Source organism: Canis lupus, chromosome 7 (assembly GCF_011100685.1).
Source record: "Canis lupus familiaris isolate Mischka breed German Shepherd chromosome 7, alternate assembly UU_Cfam_GSD_1.0, whole genome shotgun sequence".
Classification (NCBI taxonomy): Eukaryota; Metazoa; Chordata; class Mammalia; order Carnivora; family Canidae; genus Canis; species Canis lupus.
Window position 1 is genome coordinate 75,840,323 of NC_049228.1, and position 20,751 is coordinate 75,861,073.

The 20,751-nt window shown below is 39.2% G+C and overlaps 1 protein-coding gene across 2 annotated transcripts in view; it reads left to right on the top strand.

The window, feature by feature from the left end:
- RAB31 (RAB31, member RAS oncogene family) overlaps positions 1–20,751 on the top strand; it is a 128,669-nt gene that overhangs the window by 75,368 nt on the left and 32,550 nt on the right. For both annotated transcript variants that reach the window (XM_038543867.1, XM_038543866.1), the window contains exons 4-5: positions 10,165–10,236; positions 11,293–11,399. In XM_038543867.1, the coding sequence (XP_038399795.1) occupies positions 10,165–10,236; positions 11,293–11,399 (179 nt within the window). The remainder of the gene's footprint in view (positions 1–10,164; positions 10,237–11,292; positions 11,400–20,751) is intronic.

Consider the following 20,751-nt stretch of genomic DNA (forward strand, 5'->3'; position numbering starts at 1 on the left):
TGTGACTGTGGCGTTGGAGGAGGGCCCTGCCGTCTGTGGTGGCAGCGTGAGGGGGCTGGAGTACCTCTGCTGGCACACCTGGCACCAGGGGTGGCCCACATGGGGGCGGGGGCATCATTTAGGACTTGAGATGTAGGAGAGAAAGACAAGGGATGTGTTTGCATTTTAAAATAAATGGAATGAGATTCAATGAAGTGGCCACACAGTATAGTGAAGATAAAGCCGGGCAAAGGGGCGACTTGGGTTGGATGAGCAGAGGTTCCCTGGTGGGACCATTTCAAGAAGCAGCATTTGCCTTGGCCTGTAAGTGGGCTGGATAAGCCTGTGTTTACCGACCCTCCAATCGGGACAAAATTTGGATATCATATTATTATGGTTGAAGAGAGAAAATAAAATGGTATGAAAGACTGAAAAATAAATAAATACAATAAATGTAGCAAGTCCGCAGGGAGACTCCCAGCACCCGAGCCTGCGGCCAGTGGCCAGAGCGACAGGAAGGGAGGCGGGAGGTGGACAAGAACAGCAGAGAGGGAGTGTGGAGCCTCAAGCCTCGCAAGGTGAGGATGCGCAGCCCCCTTCTGTCACAGCAGACCCCAGCGTTGTCCTTTGCTCCCGGTGGCCGGGCTCCCTGCTCCCGGGCTGCCCTGCCCACGTTCCAGGCGTGTTCCGGGCCGGGTGGCCACGCCGCTGCAGGAAGACATTTCTCGAGTCAGGGAACGATGTTCCACGGGGCTGGACTTTGGTCTGGGAGGCCCTGAATGGCTTCTAATTGCACAGCATTGTCTGTGCCTCCGGGGTTGGAGACAGTCGGGGGCAGAGGCTGCAGGCAGCCCTGAGGACCGGACGGCCCGGTTGCGCCCAGGAGGAACCTAACAAGCACTTTGGTCATGTTTTCTCTCCTCTCGCCTCCCCTGGCCTCCTCTCCACTCCCACTTCTCTTTCCCCTCCCTTTTCACTTTTGTGCACCTAATTTCCTAAATCTGGTTGAAGTACAAACCAAAGGGCCTACCAAGCCTGTGGATGTCATTTGTGACAAGGAAATTGGGCACATGGTCATCACTGAGTAACAGAAGAGCGTGCTCCCGAGGAGGCGCAGAGGGACATGTCTCTGCAGGAACAGCTCGAGTGTCCTCAGAACGCAGAGCTCGCTGTTTGGAGACATTTCTATCCAGAGCAGCCCCCTTGAAAATGTAGCCTGACCCCACCCTCCTTCTTCACCTTCTAGTTGTTTCCTAGGGGCACTGTAACAGATTACCTCATGTTTAGTAGTTCAAAACAGCACAAGCTCACTCACGCACAGTTCTGAAAGTCAGAAGTCGGAAAAGAACTTACCAGGCCAATACCAAGGCATAGGCAGGGCTGCTGGACAGTGTATCATGCAGGGTAATCTTCCCATCTCAAGGTCAGCCGGTCAACAATCTTAGTTCCATTAGGACTCAATGCCCCCTTGCCATGTACCATAATGTAGTCACAGGTCCCAGGGATTAAGATGGGGATATCTTTGGGGCTGTTATTCTCTCTGCCAACTCCTTAGAACATACCTGTTATGTACCAAGTGTTGAAGGAGTGAAAACATTTAGTATAAGCCCATATCTGCATTACATCAACTCATGCAATGTTTCACGCAGAGAAGCAACTGAGAAATGGGAAGATCATGGAATTTGGAGTCAGAAGATCTGTGTTCAAGGTCTGGTGACACCATTTAAGAGCTGTGTGTCTGTGGGCAATTTACTTAACCATTCTGAGCCTTTTTTTCTCATCTGTAAAATGGGAACAAGCTTACCTGGTTAACCTGCCTTCACAGGGTTATTGATTCATCACATGTGTTGTGTTGTTACATATTTGTTGAGTCCCTGCTATGATCCAGATAAGGGGTCAGGAGAGGTTCTCAGAGGAGGTGGCAGTTGAAGACATGTATGACATGTGTGAGTGAGGGTCTAGGCTGGGGAAGGCATGTAGGATGACCTTCAGGGCTCCATGTGGCTGCATGTTCGGAGAGCAGGGAGGAGGCCAGGGCCTGGAGAGAGAGAGAGGGAGGAAGACTGTGTGCCTGAGTGACACCACAGGACAGAGTTCAGATTTATGCTTAGTAAGTTAGAATGATTTTGAAAAAACACCACCCTTTGACTTTGTTGGAAGAAAAAAACCACTGTGCTCTAGGGCTAACATAATATGACGTCAAGTATTTGCTTCAGAAGATTCCAGCGTAAGGGGTGAGGTGGGAGGGGAGGTGGAAACATTCCAGGGGTCATGTGTTCAGGCTGATCTTGAGGCTAGGGAATGAGAGAATGGAAGCACAGTGTACCAGGCTCTCTTCTTGTGCGTATGGTTGAAAAATTTCCACAATTAAAAAGTCAAAAATAGATTTGATGGTATATGTAAATGACATAACTCAGAAGTTAAAAACAGAATTCCTCTGGCTGCTGTGTGGCCAGTGTGGAGGCCACTGCAGTATCCAAATACTCCAGTAGAAACTTCCAGATAACCAGTCAAGGAAAGATGAGTCTGCAGGCTGCACTAGGTGAACTCAGCACAGAGGCCTGGGTGCCTGGTGCTTTTGGGGGTGAATGAAACCACATGCCTGCAGGTGTGTCTTGTGTGGATCTGATCTCTTCTTACCAAGGTGCTGTCACAGACTAGGGAATCTCCTCATGGGTGCCCAGCAAGGCAGGCTTTCCTTCGGGTACCATGTTGGCAGGACTGCAGGATGGGTAACACTGCCAGGGAGCGCGGGGTCAGGCCCTGCTCTGGGGCCCATGGGCCAAGGTCTGTCCTGCTCCAGGTGATATTTGCTTGCTGTCCCATTCTGCAGGGAGACTTCTTTCGAAGAGGGGTGTTTATCGTGAACAGGAGGGCTGTATACAGATGGGAAAACTCAGAGCAACCTGAGCAGAGTACAGAGGGAAGGGGAGCCATGACCAAACCTCATGGCATTTCCTTTAAATGAATGGTGGCTGTGTGGGATGAGAAATGCAGAGAACTTAAGGACGGGGTGGGGCAGAGTTGTGGACTTTTAGGAAATTCCATTGGTTTGCTAACAGATAGGAATTAGAGTTGAGGTTCTCTGTAGTTGGGTATTACATGGGTGGGAAAAAATGTACTTCTACATCATTTCAAAACCTTGACTTCTGTCTTATGCATTATTCTAAGGATCAGAATATGCCAGTTCATTACCTTGTCTTTTACAAAAACACTAACCCATGCCCTACTCTCCAACCCCCCCTTTTTTTGTAGAAAGATGTTTGGATTTGTGTTGTATCATTGTCTACTAAAGAAGGTTTGCACCTTACCTTGTCAAAAAGGAGGCAAACAGAGATCAGGTTACTTCTAAAACCCAGCTTCCTCCTGATATGTTTGCTTCAATGCCCTGATCCCTGAATGCCAAGGAAGCTCTTTGACTTTAATTGGCAAATTGAAAGAAAGAAGAAAGAAGGGGGGTGGGAATCCCCTTTCATTGTAAAAGTAGTGTGTCCTATTAAAATTAAAGAAAAATCTGGACATATTACCAGTAGTGGTCTGCCTATGATGGCATTATTCAGAAATAACTACTGTTAATAGTCTGCCTTATAGTTTCCCAGCCCTTTTTCTATTCAGCTTTACTTACTATTGGATTTTAGGACATCTGAGTGGGCATATTATATAGGCCTTCTGCTTTTCTGTGGAAAGAGAGGGTCTGTGTAAAAATCAGAAATGTTCTTCTGAATGGCACAGAAAGAACAGTCAGTAATGGTTTTTCCATTCAGCTTTTGCCAGCTGAGAATGTTGGGAATGTCAGGAATTTTCCTCTACCACTTCCCTCTTTGTTTGAATCCTAATGAACCACGGGATATGTTTTGGTTTCTGCCCTTGACTGTCCATGGCCTCAGGGTTCTGTGGGATGGTGAGAATTTCTGATTGTGTGCTGGGATCAGAGACCGACCAGCATTGGCTCCCTGGTTGCATCGAAGTGACTCACCAGGGACAGTGTCCTCTGAAAATCATAGCACATAACCAATCCCTACAAGTTCCTGGACTTGATGCAAGAGCCGTCTGGTTTGGATAATTCTCGTCTGGGGGACAGAGCCCAGCTGGAGCCTGTCCTTGTTTGGAAACTTTATGTGTTTTCCACTACTGCTCATTCTTGACATGCAGAATTTTTGCTGCTATGGAATTTATGATTCCACAAACCTGCATTTAAGGAATTTTTCCTGAAGCAGACTGGGTGGTCTGGAGGATTAGGATATTTCCTGGAATAATACTTTCCACTGTGTGCTGACTAGTGTGTGCATGCACACATGAATGGGGTGGTGTGGGAAGGGAAGAAAGGTTTGTGTTGTAGGTAATGCACTTGGAAGAATCAAGAGCAGGGCAAAGGAAGGAGGTTCTATCCAGAGTCTGTCGTACCTTGGCCATGAGGATCATCACAGAGCTAGAAAAACCTTAGTTATCACCACTGACTCCACCCTCACTGCTAACTGACATGAAAATATTGAGGTTCAGAGCCAGTGGTCAAGAAAGAATTCTTGGGGCATCTTCAGTGCAAGCAGGGTGGTTTTATTAAAACATGAGGACAGGACCCGAGTTTCAGAAAGAGCTGCACTGGGGTCATGAGAAATGGCTGTTTATATACTTTCAAGTTAGGAGGGGGTTAGGGATAGCATAAGTCTCTGAGGAATTTGGAAGCAAGGTTTCCAGGACCTTGAGGGGCTTAGCCGTTGTTGGGAAAAGGCCATTTACACTATCTAGTAAAATCTTAGTCATGAGACCCTTCAGATGTCTATCTTGGAAGGATGATTGCTAACATATATCTTGGGCGAGGGGGGTTGAGACAAAGAAAGTTTCCAAAGGAATTTTTATTTTTATTATTTTTGAAGATTTTATTTATTTATTCATGAGGGACACAGAGAAGCAGAGACATAGGCAGGCAGAGAAGCAGGCTCCCTGCAGGGAGCCTGATGTAGGACTTGATCCCAGGACCCGGGGATCATGACCTGAGCCAAAGGTAGATGCTCAAGCACTAGGCCACCCAGATGCCCCCAAAGAAATTTTTATGTTAGAGGAGACTTACAGATTCCTGGAGTTTGAGCTAATATTAAGCTAAAGTATTAATTAACATGGAGACAGTTGAGTTCCTAGAGGAGAGTCACTCTGCCTGTCTCAAGGACTTGTCAATGGACTGTAAATTGTAAGGAAATTGATTTTTTTTTCTTTTGCTTTTGTTTCCCACACCGCTACCCACATTTTACCAGAATAGAGCCAGGCATGGATATCTAGACTCCCTTTGAGTCTAGATCTCTTCATACTTTGCCTTCAATGTGGATTCTGAGCATACTAGGTCTCAAGATGTTAATAAATATTACTTGAAAAAAGGCTAAAAAAAATTGAGTAGTCTAAGTTAAAATTGAAACAAATAGTTTTCTTTACTACAGAAATTTTCAGAGCCTTCAATGTACTAATAATACTTTGTAAATCTCTAGAAGATCATTATTACATATAGCATTTCTGAAACCTACTTGGCCAAGAAACCTTTTTTCCAAAAATCACCTCATGAGCCCAGGGTTCTGTAGAAGACCCTTGGGAAGTACCAGACTGCTCCACTTGTCTCTTTTGCCATCTCATATATTTTTCAGAAATGAGAGTTTCACTGCTGCCCAGCAGTCCATTGTATGGCTAAGGGCAGAGTATGAAGAGATCTAGACTCAGAGGGAGTCTAGACAAATTTATGTTTCTGGCCCCTGATGGCTAGACATTGAAGTGTGTTCCAGTTTTTCAGCATTACTGGTATTCTGGAGTGAATTCTGGTTCCCTTGTGACCATCTTGGATCATTCCCTTCAGATGTGCAATTGTTGAATCAGTGTGTGAACATTTTCAAGACTCTTGATATTCATTGTTCGATTGCTTTCCAGAAAGGTTATGCCCGCTTATCCTTCTCCCAGTTGCTGGAAGTGAGCACAGGGTTAGCATCTATCTGTAAAAGCTGAGAAATCTGAGAAGGTTGAAGAAGACCATTCCCTTCTCTTTTATTCTGTAGATGATGCAACAATTAAAAAACACAAAGTCACCCACAATAAGGACATTTCTTTTGAGAGTTAGATTGACTTTTCACAATTCCCTGTGCTTCTTCTAAATAATTAAATGCCACTTGAGAGTTATCTGAGCACTTTAATTTGGTATTCTAGATATTTTGCTGGATAGTTAGGGAAGAAGGGATTTTGAATTGGCGTCTGTCTTGCTAATTTTCAAAGAACTCGTTAAGGTGAGAGTTAAAAATTATAGCAACCTCCTGTGATTATGAAACTGTATTTCTAAAAGAATCTTTTATGTGAGTGTTTTCATCAGTCTTAATTTGGGCTCAACGGAAATTGAATTATGTCATGTTGAGTATTAAAGCCAATTGTGGTGCTTTTGTTTTTATATTTGTATGGGGAAGAGTATATACATTGTAGGCTAGAAGTGGTTTATCTTTTTGTCTTCCACTAATATTATCCTTTGGTCAATACATTATTGGGTTTTGGAACTGAGACTTGAACTTTTAACTCATTAAAACCCCCAAGTCCCCGGCACTAAAGTCATTTAAGTAGCTTCACCAACAGATTTATTTCAAAATGATTCCATTTGGAGGAAGGAAAGAACAAGTAATGCATTATATACAAAGATCTATTCAATAATTCATGAGACCTGCACACTAGTGACCATTTCAGATTCAGTTGGTGGTATCAGAGCTGAAAATGAACTCTGTCTTAAGAAGATGCCCACAGTTTGCTCATCTCTGTGCTTAAGTTCACAAATATCTTGATATTTGAAATATAAATTTTATACCTACATGGTGTTGTTTAATGTGGACCTTTCTTATATAGAAGCTATTTCGAAAAAAAAAGGCATTTTATATAGTTGGGCTAAAGGACACTTTATATGCATTCCCTACCCTTAGCAAAGCAGGAATGTTTCAAAAATACATTGTTTTTTCCTCCATTTGGGCAGGAATTCTGATTTTATTTTCTATACCGGGGAGTGGATTTCCAAAGGATGGATTGAAAATAGATTTATTGATGCCTGACAATTACAACAAACGCACAGTGTTGGGCAGTGGAGATGAAAGGCATGGGTGGTAAATGGCCCGCTGTCCTCCAGTGACTCCTGGCAAGTGGCCAAGGCTGTCAGCTGGGAACTCCTGGGTTCATCCTGAGCTCTATCCAACACATTCCCTTTTCTAAAAAACCACAGAGGCACCAGAGCAATTTCTGTCCAGGGTGAGGCTTGCACAGGGGCTGGGGAGGTGAGAAAGAGCCTGCCTCCTTCCACACTCCTGAGAGTGCCACACTAACTCTCTTCAGTGCATTAAGAGGGAAATCTCAGGAACTGATGTGCTTCATATCCCCAAATAGGATCATTTCCCTTTGGCAGGTCTTTATTCAGTGATAAGTATTGTGTGGGAAATAAACATGAATGAGCAAGGGTTTTGTTGTTCACTGGAAAAGCTTCAGGATTGATCCTTCCTTCCCTCCCTGCTCCTTATCCTACTCTCCAATAAAAATTACTGCTTTTTCTTTTTAAACTTAAAAGGCGATTTTCTTTTTTAAAAAATCATTGTAAACATTTATGCTATGCATAATGCTATGCAGACTCTTTTAAGAAAAATGTACAAATCACTGGAAATCCCATTTAACATTTTGAGAAACATTGTTATAGCTGTACACATAGATTTACCCACTCACATTTTATCCTAAATTGTAGCATGCTCCATAGGCTGCTTTGAGACTTTTTTTTATTCCTTTAACAGTATGTAATCTTTTCCTATAAATAAAAATCTTCACCATCATTTCAGTTATTTCAGAATATGCCATTATACGCAGATACCATTAATGGATTCTGTATGGTGAGCCATTAGTTTTCAAATATTTGCTCCCATGTATAACATAGGGATGAGTATCTTTGTATGTGATGATCACTCCAGTATATGTTCCTGTAGGTGAAATTACTGGGTCAAACAATATGCACATTTTAACTTTTGGTATATATCATCCACAATGGCTTTTAAAGAAAGTATCTCTTTTTTTAAAAATAAAAATAATATATTGGGGTGCCTGGGTGGCTCAGTCTACCTTTGGTTCAGGTCATGATCCCAGGGCACTGAGATCAAGCCCCGTGTGGGGCTCTGTGCTCAGTGGGGAGCCCTACTTCTTCCTCTACCACTCTCACTCCCCCTGCTCTCGCTCTCTCTCAAATGAATAAATAAGATCTTTAAAAAATTATATATTTAAGTTATACAACACAATGATTTGATGTACATAGTCATAGTGAAATTATTACTATTGTCAAACTAGTTAACATATCTTCTCACATATTTTGTAAGTGATGAGAGCACCTAAAATCTACTCTTCTGGCAAATTCCCAGATGCAATACAATATAATTAACCACAGTCATCATGCTGTGCATTCTATTTCTAGAACTTATTCATCCCATATAACTGCAACTTTGTACCTTTTCACCAACTTCCCAATTCTCTCCCATACCCACTCCTGGTAACTACCCTTCTTCTCTCTGCTTCTGTGTATTTGACTTTTTAAGATCCCATATATAAGTGAGATCATGCAGTTTTTTTCTTTCTACTTCTGGCTTATTTCACTTGGCATGATATATTTTAGACTCATTCATGTTGTTGCAAATGGCAGGATTTCCTTTTAAAATGCTGGATAATATCCCCTTGTGTATGTACATACACCACATTTTCTTCATTCATTCAGTCAGTAGGCACTAAGGTTGTTTCCATATCTTGTGCATTGTGAGTAATGCTGCAATGAATATGGAAATACAGAGATCTCTTCGAGGTATTTGATTTTATTTCTTTCAGGTATATACCCAAAAGGGGAATTGCTGGATCATATAGTTATGTGTTTTTGGTGTACCTTTCATAGTCCTGTCTATAGTGGCTGCACCCACTTATATTCCCAAAGGTGCATCGGGGGTCCCTTTTCTCCGCATCCTCACCATTACTTGTTGTCTTTTGTCTTTTTGATAGCAGGCATCCTAACAGTTGTGATATATCATTGTAATTCTGACTTGCATTTCCCTGAAGATAAGTGATGTTGAGAGTCTTTTCATAGGAAGGTCTTTTTCTTTTTTTTCAAAGATTTTATTTATTTATTTGAGAGAGGGAGAAAGCACAAGCAGGGCAGAGGGGGAGAGGGAAAAGGAGAGGGAGACTTCATGCTGAGCAGGGAGGCCAACTCAGTGCTCAGATCCCAGGATCCTGACATCATGACCTGAGCCCAAGACGGATGCTTAACCCACTGAGCTACCCAGATGCCCCAAGAAGGTCTAAAATACATTCCCATGTAACATATGAGAGTGGTCCCCTGCCCAAATCCAAACTAACAATGAATATAATAAATCTTCTTAATACTGAATAAATTAACACATGCCTCTTCATGCTTTTATTTTAATTTCTTTTGCTGTAATTGAATTTTTAAAATACTTATTGGCAATTTATGTCTCTTCCTTGGAGACTTATCTGTGTATATCCTTTGTCCATTTTTCTGTTGAGCTGTCTATGACTACTCAGCTTTCAAAGATCTATTCTTCAGAAAGTACATAGAATCTGTGCAGTATCCTCAGCATAATTATCTATCCTGTTTTGGGAGAAAGAATTCTAGTGACCAACGAGTCTTGCTTTGCTCAGATTTTTGAACAGAGCTTGTGTGTGTCACCGTGTGCCTTTGAGGGACAGCAGCCGTGCAGGCTGAGGGCGGGTTGTGGAGGTGCCCTTGCTCAGTGTTCCTCATTAAGGACACGGTGAGGGTCTTGTGACCTGTGCCAGTCTCCTCTTTTCCTCCACTTGGCAAGCATCTTTTTCTTACCACTGAGTAAGTCTAATGAGATTGCCCTGGGTCAGTCATATTAGATAAGTAATGAGCAGTAGAGAAAAAAAAATTCATAGAACAGGAACATTTAAAATAAAGTTTATTTTTGGCCTTAGCCCAAAAGTGAATTTCATGGTCTATAAGCCACAAGCACATGTGCAGTCAAGGAGGAGAATTTATTGCCTAATATGGCTCCTGGGGAAAATACTAGGGGAAATTCAGGGATTCTATAAGGCTAATGTAGGATGAAAATTTTATATTTAATTTGGGGTTGCATAAAATGTGTTGATTTTGGCCTAAAAATATTCATTGTTCTTAAACAGTTTCATTCACTGGCTCCCATGTACTACCGTGGATCTGCTGCAGCTGTCATAGTATATGATATTACCAAACAGGTAAGAATGCCCCCTTTAAAATTTAGATGCTATTTATGTTGATTCTCTGCCTTAGAAAGACCAAAGCAGAGACTTCACTGCGTGAGTCTTGCCAGTAGCCTGGAATGAGATTTCATAGCATGGTAGCCAGGGATATGCAGCACCATATATTGAATTTATTCACCTATATGTAATGCAACATTTCAAATTTATTAGCCAAATTAAATGAACAACAATGATTTTTTTTTTTAATTGCCACTACTGCTCTCCAGAATGTCAACTTTTTAGGAAGGGGAGAATTATTTTTAAGTTCTGCATGTTTTATAATTAGAGAATACTTTCTATTAGTGTTTCAATCACACTACTTAAAATGTCAAGGATAATGTTTATGTATGTGTAGTGTATTTGCATATATATAGTATACCATATTTAAAGTATACTTTATCATGTTGAGGATCTAGGATATCCATCAAGTAACTGCAGTGGTTTGCAGACTGGTTTTTTCCACTCCTGGAATTCTGACTCAGCCCACAGGACTGCTGGTTTAATGATCCATCACTGTTGTCAACCATGAGTTCCTGACCATTTCTACCTAAAAACCTAGTGTTTACCTTGACTGGTTTGCTGCAGGACGATTGTGAGTGAAGGGCAAAAAGGAGAACACGATGAGAGGAAGAGAGCATGAGAGAGAGAGAGAGAGAGAGAGAGAGAATGTATAGATGTATTCTTTCTCTTTCTGTCGTGAAATAAGGAACATATCTGGTCCTACGACTTAAGTCTTTTTCATGTTGCGTCAAGGCTATCATTTTAAATTAATGGCATTTATAGAAGAAAATTACTAGTATGATTTTCTTCATCAAGTTTCAGTTTTAGAAAAGGAAACTTTTATAGGCCATTTAGGTGTAACAACTAATATGAAGTTTTGTGCCAAGATAGGGGCTGGATGTTAACATATTCACATACGTTTGCTAAAAATATTTTTCTCTGATAAATTGAGTTAGGTTTATATTTCTACTTGGTAAAATACTGTGTTGATGAGACTTTCCAATGACTAATTTATTTACATTTTGGGTTTAGGATTCATTTCATACCCTGAAGAAATGGGTGAAAGAACTGAAGGAGCACGGTCCAGAAAACATTGTAATGGCTATTGCTGGAAACAAGTGTGATCTCTCAGATATTAGGTAAGATGCATTAAAAAAATTTTTTTGTGTAGTGAATATCCTTCATCTCTGAATGTCTACATGTAAAAAGCTGTCATGCCTGTGTTGTTAAGTCTGTTCTCAGAATAATGATTTAATAGATAGTCATTCACTTGTGGTCCAGGTAGTATTTGTTCAACCAGAGTAGAATTAAGGAAAAATAATATGGAAATGCAAATTGGATGGATCACCTAGAAGTGGATACTAAAACCAAATTGCACATTTACATCTCTGACTCTAGAGGTCTTTGGGCTAAATGCTTTTATTATTTTTGTTGTTACTTTTTAAAAATTTTATTGACATTATTTCAACTGGCCATTTTAATAAGACTTTCAAATGGTAAATAGAGTTAGAATTCATAATATTTCCCATAGCATCCATGTTTATTTTAGTTCTAACTTTAACTTAAGGTTATAGTCGGGTCTATATAATCTCACTGTTTTCTTCTAGGATCTGAAGGTGATGTGTCATATAGAAACACTGGTTTCCTTCAGAGACACTGGTTGGGTGACCTTGCTTTACTTAGAGCAAAGTTTGCAGGGATCCAGTCCACAGGGACTAGAGATTTGATGAGAGCTTTATGCAGCCTGATAAGCTAGCTATTTTTACCAAATAAAAATGCAATAAGAAAGAAATAGTGAATTTGCATCATCTCCATCTCGCTGGCTATTTAACTCTCTGCAATTCCAGTCATTGGTCTTCATAAAACAGCAATGTCATGCTCAGGTTTTGCTCATCCAAGTACGATTAAGCAGAAGTTTGATAAACAATGGAAATAAATCTTGCAAAAGCTCTTAACATGGCCTTTGACAAATTGCTCTGTTTTTTCAGGATTTCAAAAGCTTTGTATCATGTTGCATTGGGTTGGTTTATAATAACAGCCATAAACACCACTTAATTATTTGTTTTTCTGGGGGCTGGACAAATCTTTAAACTCCCTAGACTTAGTTCAGATCTCTACATTCTTTACTATACTTTACTGAAATAGTTTTATACATTCTTTTTTTTTTTTTTTTTTTTTTTAGTTTTATACATTCTTTACTGAAATAGCTTGCTTGTCTAGAATTGCAAAAGAATCACTTTAACTTTTGTCATTGGAAGGGAGTCGGGTGGGTGGGTAGAGACAGCCTTTGCTGAGGGCAGATACCTGAAGGAGATGTACCATGTTTCAGGGTGGAATTCGCCTTTCATGCAGTGGTATAGAATTCTCCTCAACAGCCATTCTGCTTTGTGCCCAGCCTATATGTACAGTTTTCAAAATGCCCCAGCTAACATTATCCATCCATCTCACTTTCAACCATAAATTCATGCACAGCCCTTCCAATGGGAGACAGTCCCGGTGCTACATCCAGCGGTGACATCACGGGACCACCGTCCCACTAGTTCAGGTTTCTGGTTAGTTTACCTTTCTTCTCTAGTTTGGCCTTAGTGAGGTCTGAATGTGACTTCTCAAAATCCTGCAGTGTGGTTTAAAGTGTGGAGTCTATATCTTTCGTTAAACACAAAGTTATGTTAGCTGCTATTTGTTATTTGTTACTGAATTATGCAGCAAGGAAAGGACTCCCTTTGCAATTCTCTTTCAAACCTCAATTTAAAAAGCCCAGCTTGATTAAGTCAGAGGGAAAGACTAGTTTGATGTTTGTAAGTTTTTAAACATTTATTAATGTATAATTAAAATTTTAAATTTATTTACAAATATATTTCACTGAACTAATTTAGAAGTCATAAATTCCACCTGTTTTAAGTATGCTGGTCAATAAATTTTTGTATAATTATAGGGCTGTGTAGTCATCATCACATCTAATTTTAGAACGTTTCCTTCATCCTACAAAGAACATGCCAATTTACAGTCACTCCCAGTGCCCAACTGCTTCCTGCCCCTGGCAACCACTACTATACTTTCTTGTCTTTATAAATTTGCTTTTTGTGGACATTTTGTATTAATCAGATCATGCTCTTACATGGTCTTTTGTGACTGGTTTCTTTCACTTAGCATGTTTTTGAAATTCATCTGGTTGTAACCTTACTAGTACTTCATTCATTTTTATGGCTGAATAATATTTCATTGTAAGGATATACCACATTTTATTTTCTTATTCGTTAGTTGAATGAACTTGAAATTTGAGTGGTCTTCACTTTTTGGCCACTTTAAAAGGAGCTGCTGTAAAGAATCATGGACAAATTTTGTGTAGACATATGTTTTCATTTCTTTTGGGTATATTATGAGGAGTGAAATATTTGGATCATATGGAAGCTTTGTGTTTAACAATTTGAAGAACTGCCAAACTTTTTTCCACAGTGGCTGTACCATTTTACATGCCTGCTGGCAATATGTGATGTTCCAATTTCTTTACATTCTCAACCAACACTGTTATTACCTGTCTTTTGTATTATTGCCATCCTACTGGGTGTGAAGTTGTGTCAGTGTGGTTTTAGTTTGTATTTTTTATTTTTTATTTATTTTTTTAGTTTTTTTTTTAGTTTGTATTTTTTAATGACTTATGATGTTAAACATCTTCTCATATGCTTATTGACTGTATATCTTCTTTGGAGGCATTTCTCTTCAAATCTGCCCAATTTTTAGTTGAATTGTCTTTTTATTATTGAGTTGTAAGAGTTCTTTATGTGTTCTGAATACAAATCCCTTATCAGATATGTGATTTGAAAATATTTTATTCCTTTTATGAGTTGTCTGTTTATAATCTTTATTGTGTCTCTTGAAGTGCAAAAGCATAGTGTCCAATTTGTGATTTTTTCCCTTTTTATTTATTTTTAAAGATTTTATTTTTTATTTATTCCGATAGAGAGAGAGAGAGAGAGAGAGGCAGAGTCACAGGCAGAGGGAGAAGCAGGCTCCATGCAGGGAGCCTGATGTGGGACTCGATCCAGGGTCTCCAGAATCACGCCCCAGGCTGCAGGCAGTGCTAAACCGCTGTGCCACCGGGGCTGCCCTTCCCTTTTTAATTCTTATGCTCAAGTGATTGGTTAATTAAGATCACAGAAATTTGCTCATATGCTTTCTAAGGATTTTATAATTTTAGAGCTTACATTTATATCTATCACCCATTTAGAGTTATTGTGTGTATTATGAGGTGTAGGGGTCCAAATTAATCTTTTTCTATATGGGTATCTAATTCCGAGCACTATTTGTTGAAAAGGCTACCCTTTTCCCATTGAAATTTTTTTGGGCACTTTTGTCAAAAAATTAGTTGACCATAAATGTAAAGTCTTATTTTGAGCTTTTAATTCTATTCAGTTGATCTATATATCCTTACGCTAATGCCATATGGTTTTGATTGCTGTAGTTTTTTTAAGTTTGAAATTGGAATTAGAAGTCCTCCAATTTAGTTTTTCTTTTCAGGATTGTTTGACTGTTTGACTATTTTGGGTCTTTTGCATTTCCATGTGAACTTTAGGATTCTCTTCTCATTTTCTGCAAAAAAAGCAACTAGGATTTTAAGAGAGAATGAATCTTTAGAACAATGCGGGGATTATTGACATCTTAACAACGATAAATTTTCTGATCCATGATGAGGTGCCTTTCCATTTTACTTAGATCTTTAGTTTCTTTTGCCCATGTCTTATAGTTGTCAGTGTACAAGTTTTGCATTTCTTTTCTTATACTTGTTCCTAAGTGTTTAATTTTTCTTGATGCTAGTGTGAATGGGATTGTTTTGTTAATTTCATTTATGGTATGCTCGTTGTGTATACAAGATTATTTTGTCTGTGAATATAGTTTTGCTTCTTCCTTTCCAATCTGGGTGCCTTTAATTTCTTTTTCTTGTTTAATTACCTCATCTAGAACCCCCCAGTACAAATTGAATAGAAATGGTAATAGCAGACACTGTCTTCTTCCTAATCTTAGAGGCAAAACATTTAATCATTCTTATTATGATGTTGGCATCATAATCCTCTTTATCAGCATGGGGAAGTTCCCGTTTATTCCTAGTTTGTTGTTTTTTTAATCACAAATGAATGTTGGATTTTGCCAGATGCTTTTTTTTTTGCATCTTCTGAGGTGATCATGTGGTTTTTGTCCTTTATTCTCTTAATATATGTATTACATTAATTGATTTTTGAATGTTAAACCACCTGCGTACCTGGTGGTTCCTGGGACAAATCCCACTTATCCATGAGGCATAATCCTTTGTGCCACTGGGTTCTGTTTGCTTGTATTTCATTGAGGATTGTATTCATTGAGGATTGTATGTCTGTATTCATGAGGATGTTAGTCTGTAGTTCTCATTTTTTTGTGATGTCTTTGTTAATGCTTGTATTTCATTGAGGATTTGTATGTCTGTATTCATGAGGATATTAGTCTGTAGTTCTCATTTTTTTGTGATGTCTTTGTTTAATGTTGGTATATTAAGGCAGTAGATTTTATAGAATGAATTAAAAGTGTTCCCTTCTTTTCTATTGTCCAGAAGAGTTTGTGAAAGATTGACATTAATTTTTTAAGTGTTTGATAAAATCACCAGTGAAGCCATCTGGACCCAGGCTTTTCTTTGTGGAAAGATTTTAATTGCTAATCCAATTTCTTTACTTGTTATATGTATACACAGATTTTCTGTTATTTCTCGAGTTAGAGTAATTTATGTATTTTTAGGAATTTATTCATTTCATTTAAGTTATCTCATTTGTTTGTGTAGTGCACAGTGTTCTCCTATAATCCTTTTCATTTCTATAAGTTCAGTAGCAATGTTTGCTCTTCCATTCCTGATTTTAGAAATTTTAGCCTTCTCTTTTATTTCTTGTTCAGTGTAGCTAAAGGTTTGCCAGTTTTGTTGATCTTGGCAAAGAACCAACATTCAGTTTCACTGATTGCTTTCCATTGTTTTTCTATTTCATTTATTTTCTCTATGTGCATTATTTCTTTCCCTCTGTTTGCTTTGGGTTTGCTTTGCTCTTTTTTCCTAGTTTTTCAAAGGGCAAGATTAGCATATTTATTTGAATTCTTCTTTTCTAATTTAGGCATTCAAATTGCCCTTTAAGCACTGCCTTAGCTGCACCCCATAAGTTTTGGTCTGTCGTGATTTTGTTTTTTATTCTAATAAGCTTTTTCTGATTTATTTTCAAACCCATTGCTTATTTGGTAGTGTTTTGTTTAATTTCCACATATTTGTGAATTTCCCCAATTTCTGTTGATGGTTTCTGATTCCATTGTAATTTGAAAACATACTTTGTATGATTTTAATTATATTAAATGTATTGAGGTTTATTGTATGGCGTGGTGTGTGGTCTATTCTGTAGAACATTCCTATGACTTGACTTGAGGCTAATAAATTTTCAACACTATTCTCCTTTTAAGAGAGAGAGAGAGAGAACGAGAGCAGCATGCAGGGCTAAGGTTGAGGGCCTCTGCAGACAAATGTTTCTAGCTGGAATTTAATTATGTTTTGTCTTTATTGTATTTGTTTTTTAGAATTACATTTCTATGCCAGTTGATGCTAGAGCTCCATTTGTGATAGTGATATAAAATTTATTTCAATATATTAAAAAAATTGGGGCAGCCCAGGTGGCTCAGCGGTTTAGTGCTGCCTTTAGCCCAGGGCGTGATCCTGGAGATCCGTGATCAAGTCCCACGTCAGGCTCCCTGCATGGAGCCTGCTTCTCCCTCTGCCTGTGTCTCTGCCTCTTTCTCTCTCTCTCTCTCTCTCTCTCTCTCTGTGTGTCTCTCATGAATAAATAAATAAAATCTTAAAATATACATATATTAAAAAATTATTTATATGCAGGACATGATTGTCTATATGGAAACTCCAAAGGAATATACCAAAAAAAAAAAATCCCTAAAACTAATAAGTGGGTTTAACAAAGTTTCAGGATGTATAATATACACAGAAAAATCAATTTTATTTCTATGTCTAAAAATGAGTATGCAGAAACTAAAACTGAAAACACAATGTTCTTTACAGTTGCTCCAAAGAAAACCAGATACTTAGATATCTATTTAATAATACATGTGCGGGTTCTGTATGTTGAATATTACAAAATACTTAAGAAAGAGACCAAACAAGACTTGAATAAATGGAGAGATATACTGTGTTCATGAATTGCAAGTCTCAACATAGTACGATGTCAGTCCTCCATAAATTAATTGGTCAATGGGTTCGATGAAGTCTCTATCAAGATTTTAACAAGATTTTTTTGGTAAACATAAGGAAGCTTATCCTAAAATTAGGATAATTTTAGGGAAATTCACAGGAAAATTTTTTAGGGAAAGTCACAGGCACTAGAAAAACTAAAACAATATTGACAAAGAAGAATATAGTGGAAGAAATCATTCTATCCTCTATTAAGGCTTACTATACAGCTGCAGTAATCAAGGCAGTATGGTATGAGCAGTGGGATGCACACACAGATCAATGAAACAGAATAAAGAGCCCAGGAATAAATCCACACAAATATGCTCAACTGATTTTTGACAAACTTGGAAAAGTAACTCAGTGGAAGAAAGATAGTTTTCAATGAATGGTGCTAGAGTAATGGGATATCCATAGAGGGGAGAAAACTGCAACCTAAATCTTCACAACTTATGTAACAGTTACTCTAAAATGAATCATAGAGTTTAATGTCAAAGGTAAAACTGTAAAACTTTTAGAAAATTCCTGAGAGAAAATCTTGAGGATCTGCAGCTAGGTAAAGAGTTTGAGGCTTGTCAGCAAAAGCTCGCTCCATATAAGGAAAAATTGATAAATTGGACCTCATCAAAATTGAAAACACTTACTCTGTGAACGCCCATGTAAAGAGCTTGAAAAACAAACTGCAGACTGGGAGAAAGTATTTGCAAACCATACATCTGACAAAGGATTAGCATGTAGGCTATATAAAGAACTCTCAAAACTTAATGGTTAAAGAAATTTAACTTGAAAATGGGGAAAGTACACTTCACCCTTGAGAATATCAAGATGATAAGCATAGGCATGAGAAGGTGTTCATCATCATTTGCAGACCTGTCAGAATGGCTAAAATAAAAGTGATAACACCTAATGCTGGCAAGGATGCAGACAAACTGGAGCACTCATATGTTGCTGGTATGCATGTAAAATGGAAAACATTTTGGCAGTTTCTTTTAAGACTAAATATGCAAGTACCATATGCCCAGCAGTCATACTTTGGGTATTTATTCCAGAGAAATGAAAATTTACATTCACACAAAACCTGCACATGAATATTCATGGAGGCTTTTTTTTTTTTTTAAATAATAGCCCCAAACTGGAATCAGCCCAGAAATCCTCTGAAAGGTGGATGACTCAGCACACTGTGGTGCATCCACATCACAGAATAGTATGCAACAGTGTAAAAGAACAGAGCACTGCTCCAGGCAACCAGGATGACCCTGCATGGCAGTTATGCTGAGTGAAGAAAGCTGATCTCAGAGGTTTCATAGTGTATTATTTCAGTTATATGAGATTTTGAAATGAAAACATTTTAGAACTAGAAGACATTAATGGTTGCCAGGGGTGACATGGTGGGGTGTCATGGTGGGCCGGTGAAATGGGGTAAGTGAGGGGGGGAGTGATCACCAGGGATCCTTGTGGTATTGGAACTGCTTAGTGTCTTCTCTGTGGTAGTGGACACATGAACCTACACAGGGGTTAAAATTCTATGGAGTCTAACACACACACACACACACACACGAGTACCAGTAAAGGGCAGCCCAGTGGCTCAGCGGTTTAGCGCTGCCATCAGCCTAGGGCCTGATCCTGGAGACCTGGGATCAAGTCCCACGTCAGGCTTCCTGCATGGAGCCTGCTTCTCCCTCTGCCTGTGTCTCTGCCTCTCTCTCTCTCTCTCTGTGTCTCATGAATAAATAAATAAAATCTTAAAAAAAAGGGGGGGTACCAGTAAAACTGGGAAAATCTGAGTAAGACAGTGTGACAATGTCAATATCCTGTTTGTGATATTATACTATATTTTCCCAAAATGTTACAATTAGGGGAACCTGGATGAAATGTACAAGGAATCTATCTATTTCTTCTAAGTGCAGGTGGGCTTACAATTATCTTAATAAAATATTTAATGAACAAAAGGTTGATTTAGATAAAAATGATAAGTAAATATTAGAACAGTGGTATATATATGTGGGGATATATATTATACACACATACACACTCCTATATATGCATATTCTATGTATTATATACGATTGACTAAAGTTTAAAAAAAAAAAGCCAAGTGATGAATTTAACCATCCACGGCAAACCCAATGTGCAAAAGGAAAACAGGATGACCGGATTAAAACTCCCATTTAGGAAAGCAGGGAACGGGAAGCCTGATGTATGATTTGTGTATAAACTGCCCCCTGCTAGACAGGAATAGTCTGGTAAATGATAGGGCCTAATGGGCATCTGCTGTTGACACCTTTCCATGGCAGTGGAATCAAGTTCTTGGTCAGCCAATCTGACTGCTCCAGATTGTGCCTGCTGGTATGATTTTTCTGGGGAGTTAGCCAAATCTCTATACTCCAGACCTTATTTAGAGCTTGACCTTCTTTTACTCTAATCCTAAAACATTTTGCCCTTCTGTAGTTGCCAGAAAACTATGCTTTATTTTTCACCGGGATTTGGAGAGGGACAGTGTGTAGATGTGACGTGAACATGTAAGCGTGTGTACAGGTGGAGGCGGTGTCCTCTAACAGACTTGGGTCATGTAAGCTTGTAGGTCCACAAGAAGAGATATGCCTGGCATATTTTGAGAGTGTCTTGGACTTTAAATGGAATTAATTCTGGGAGCTTGACTCAACCCACATGAGGCATGTGTGTACAGAAGTGCTTCACGGAGGAGATGCCCGACCACCCAGTCACTGTGTTTTATTTTCTCCCATGTTCTAAGAGATAGTATAAAGGTCCAACCACACAACCCAGAGTGAAAGGCATTCAAAGGCATCTGATAAGGTGAATTCAGGACTTCTAGTGTATTTTATTAGGCACCTGATCGTTGTGACATTTCCCTGAATATCTTAAATTCTAGACAAAATATCCTTGTGTTCATGTTACTGTGAAATCAGAGCGATATGCAGCCTCTCGAAATCTGAGCCTGGAGGCAAACTGGAATTGGCCATACTGTAGGTATGACTGTCCCGTGAAAGACAGCATACAGTAGGTGCTTGTAGTTGTCACTTTCCTTTCCAGCAGTGAAGATGTGCCCTGGAGAAAAGTTCTGATCACAGCTTCCCAGGCAATTCCTGATGGGGCCTGAGAAAGAGGCTCCATCTCCCTACCCCCTGCTCCCTACCATCTGCTAATGCTAAGGGAAAGATTGTAAAGTTGGGGACATTCTAGGGAAATATAGAATTGAAAGAAAATAGCTGAACTGATTGTATAGGTCCTGA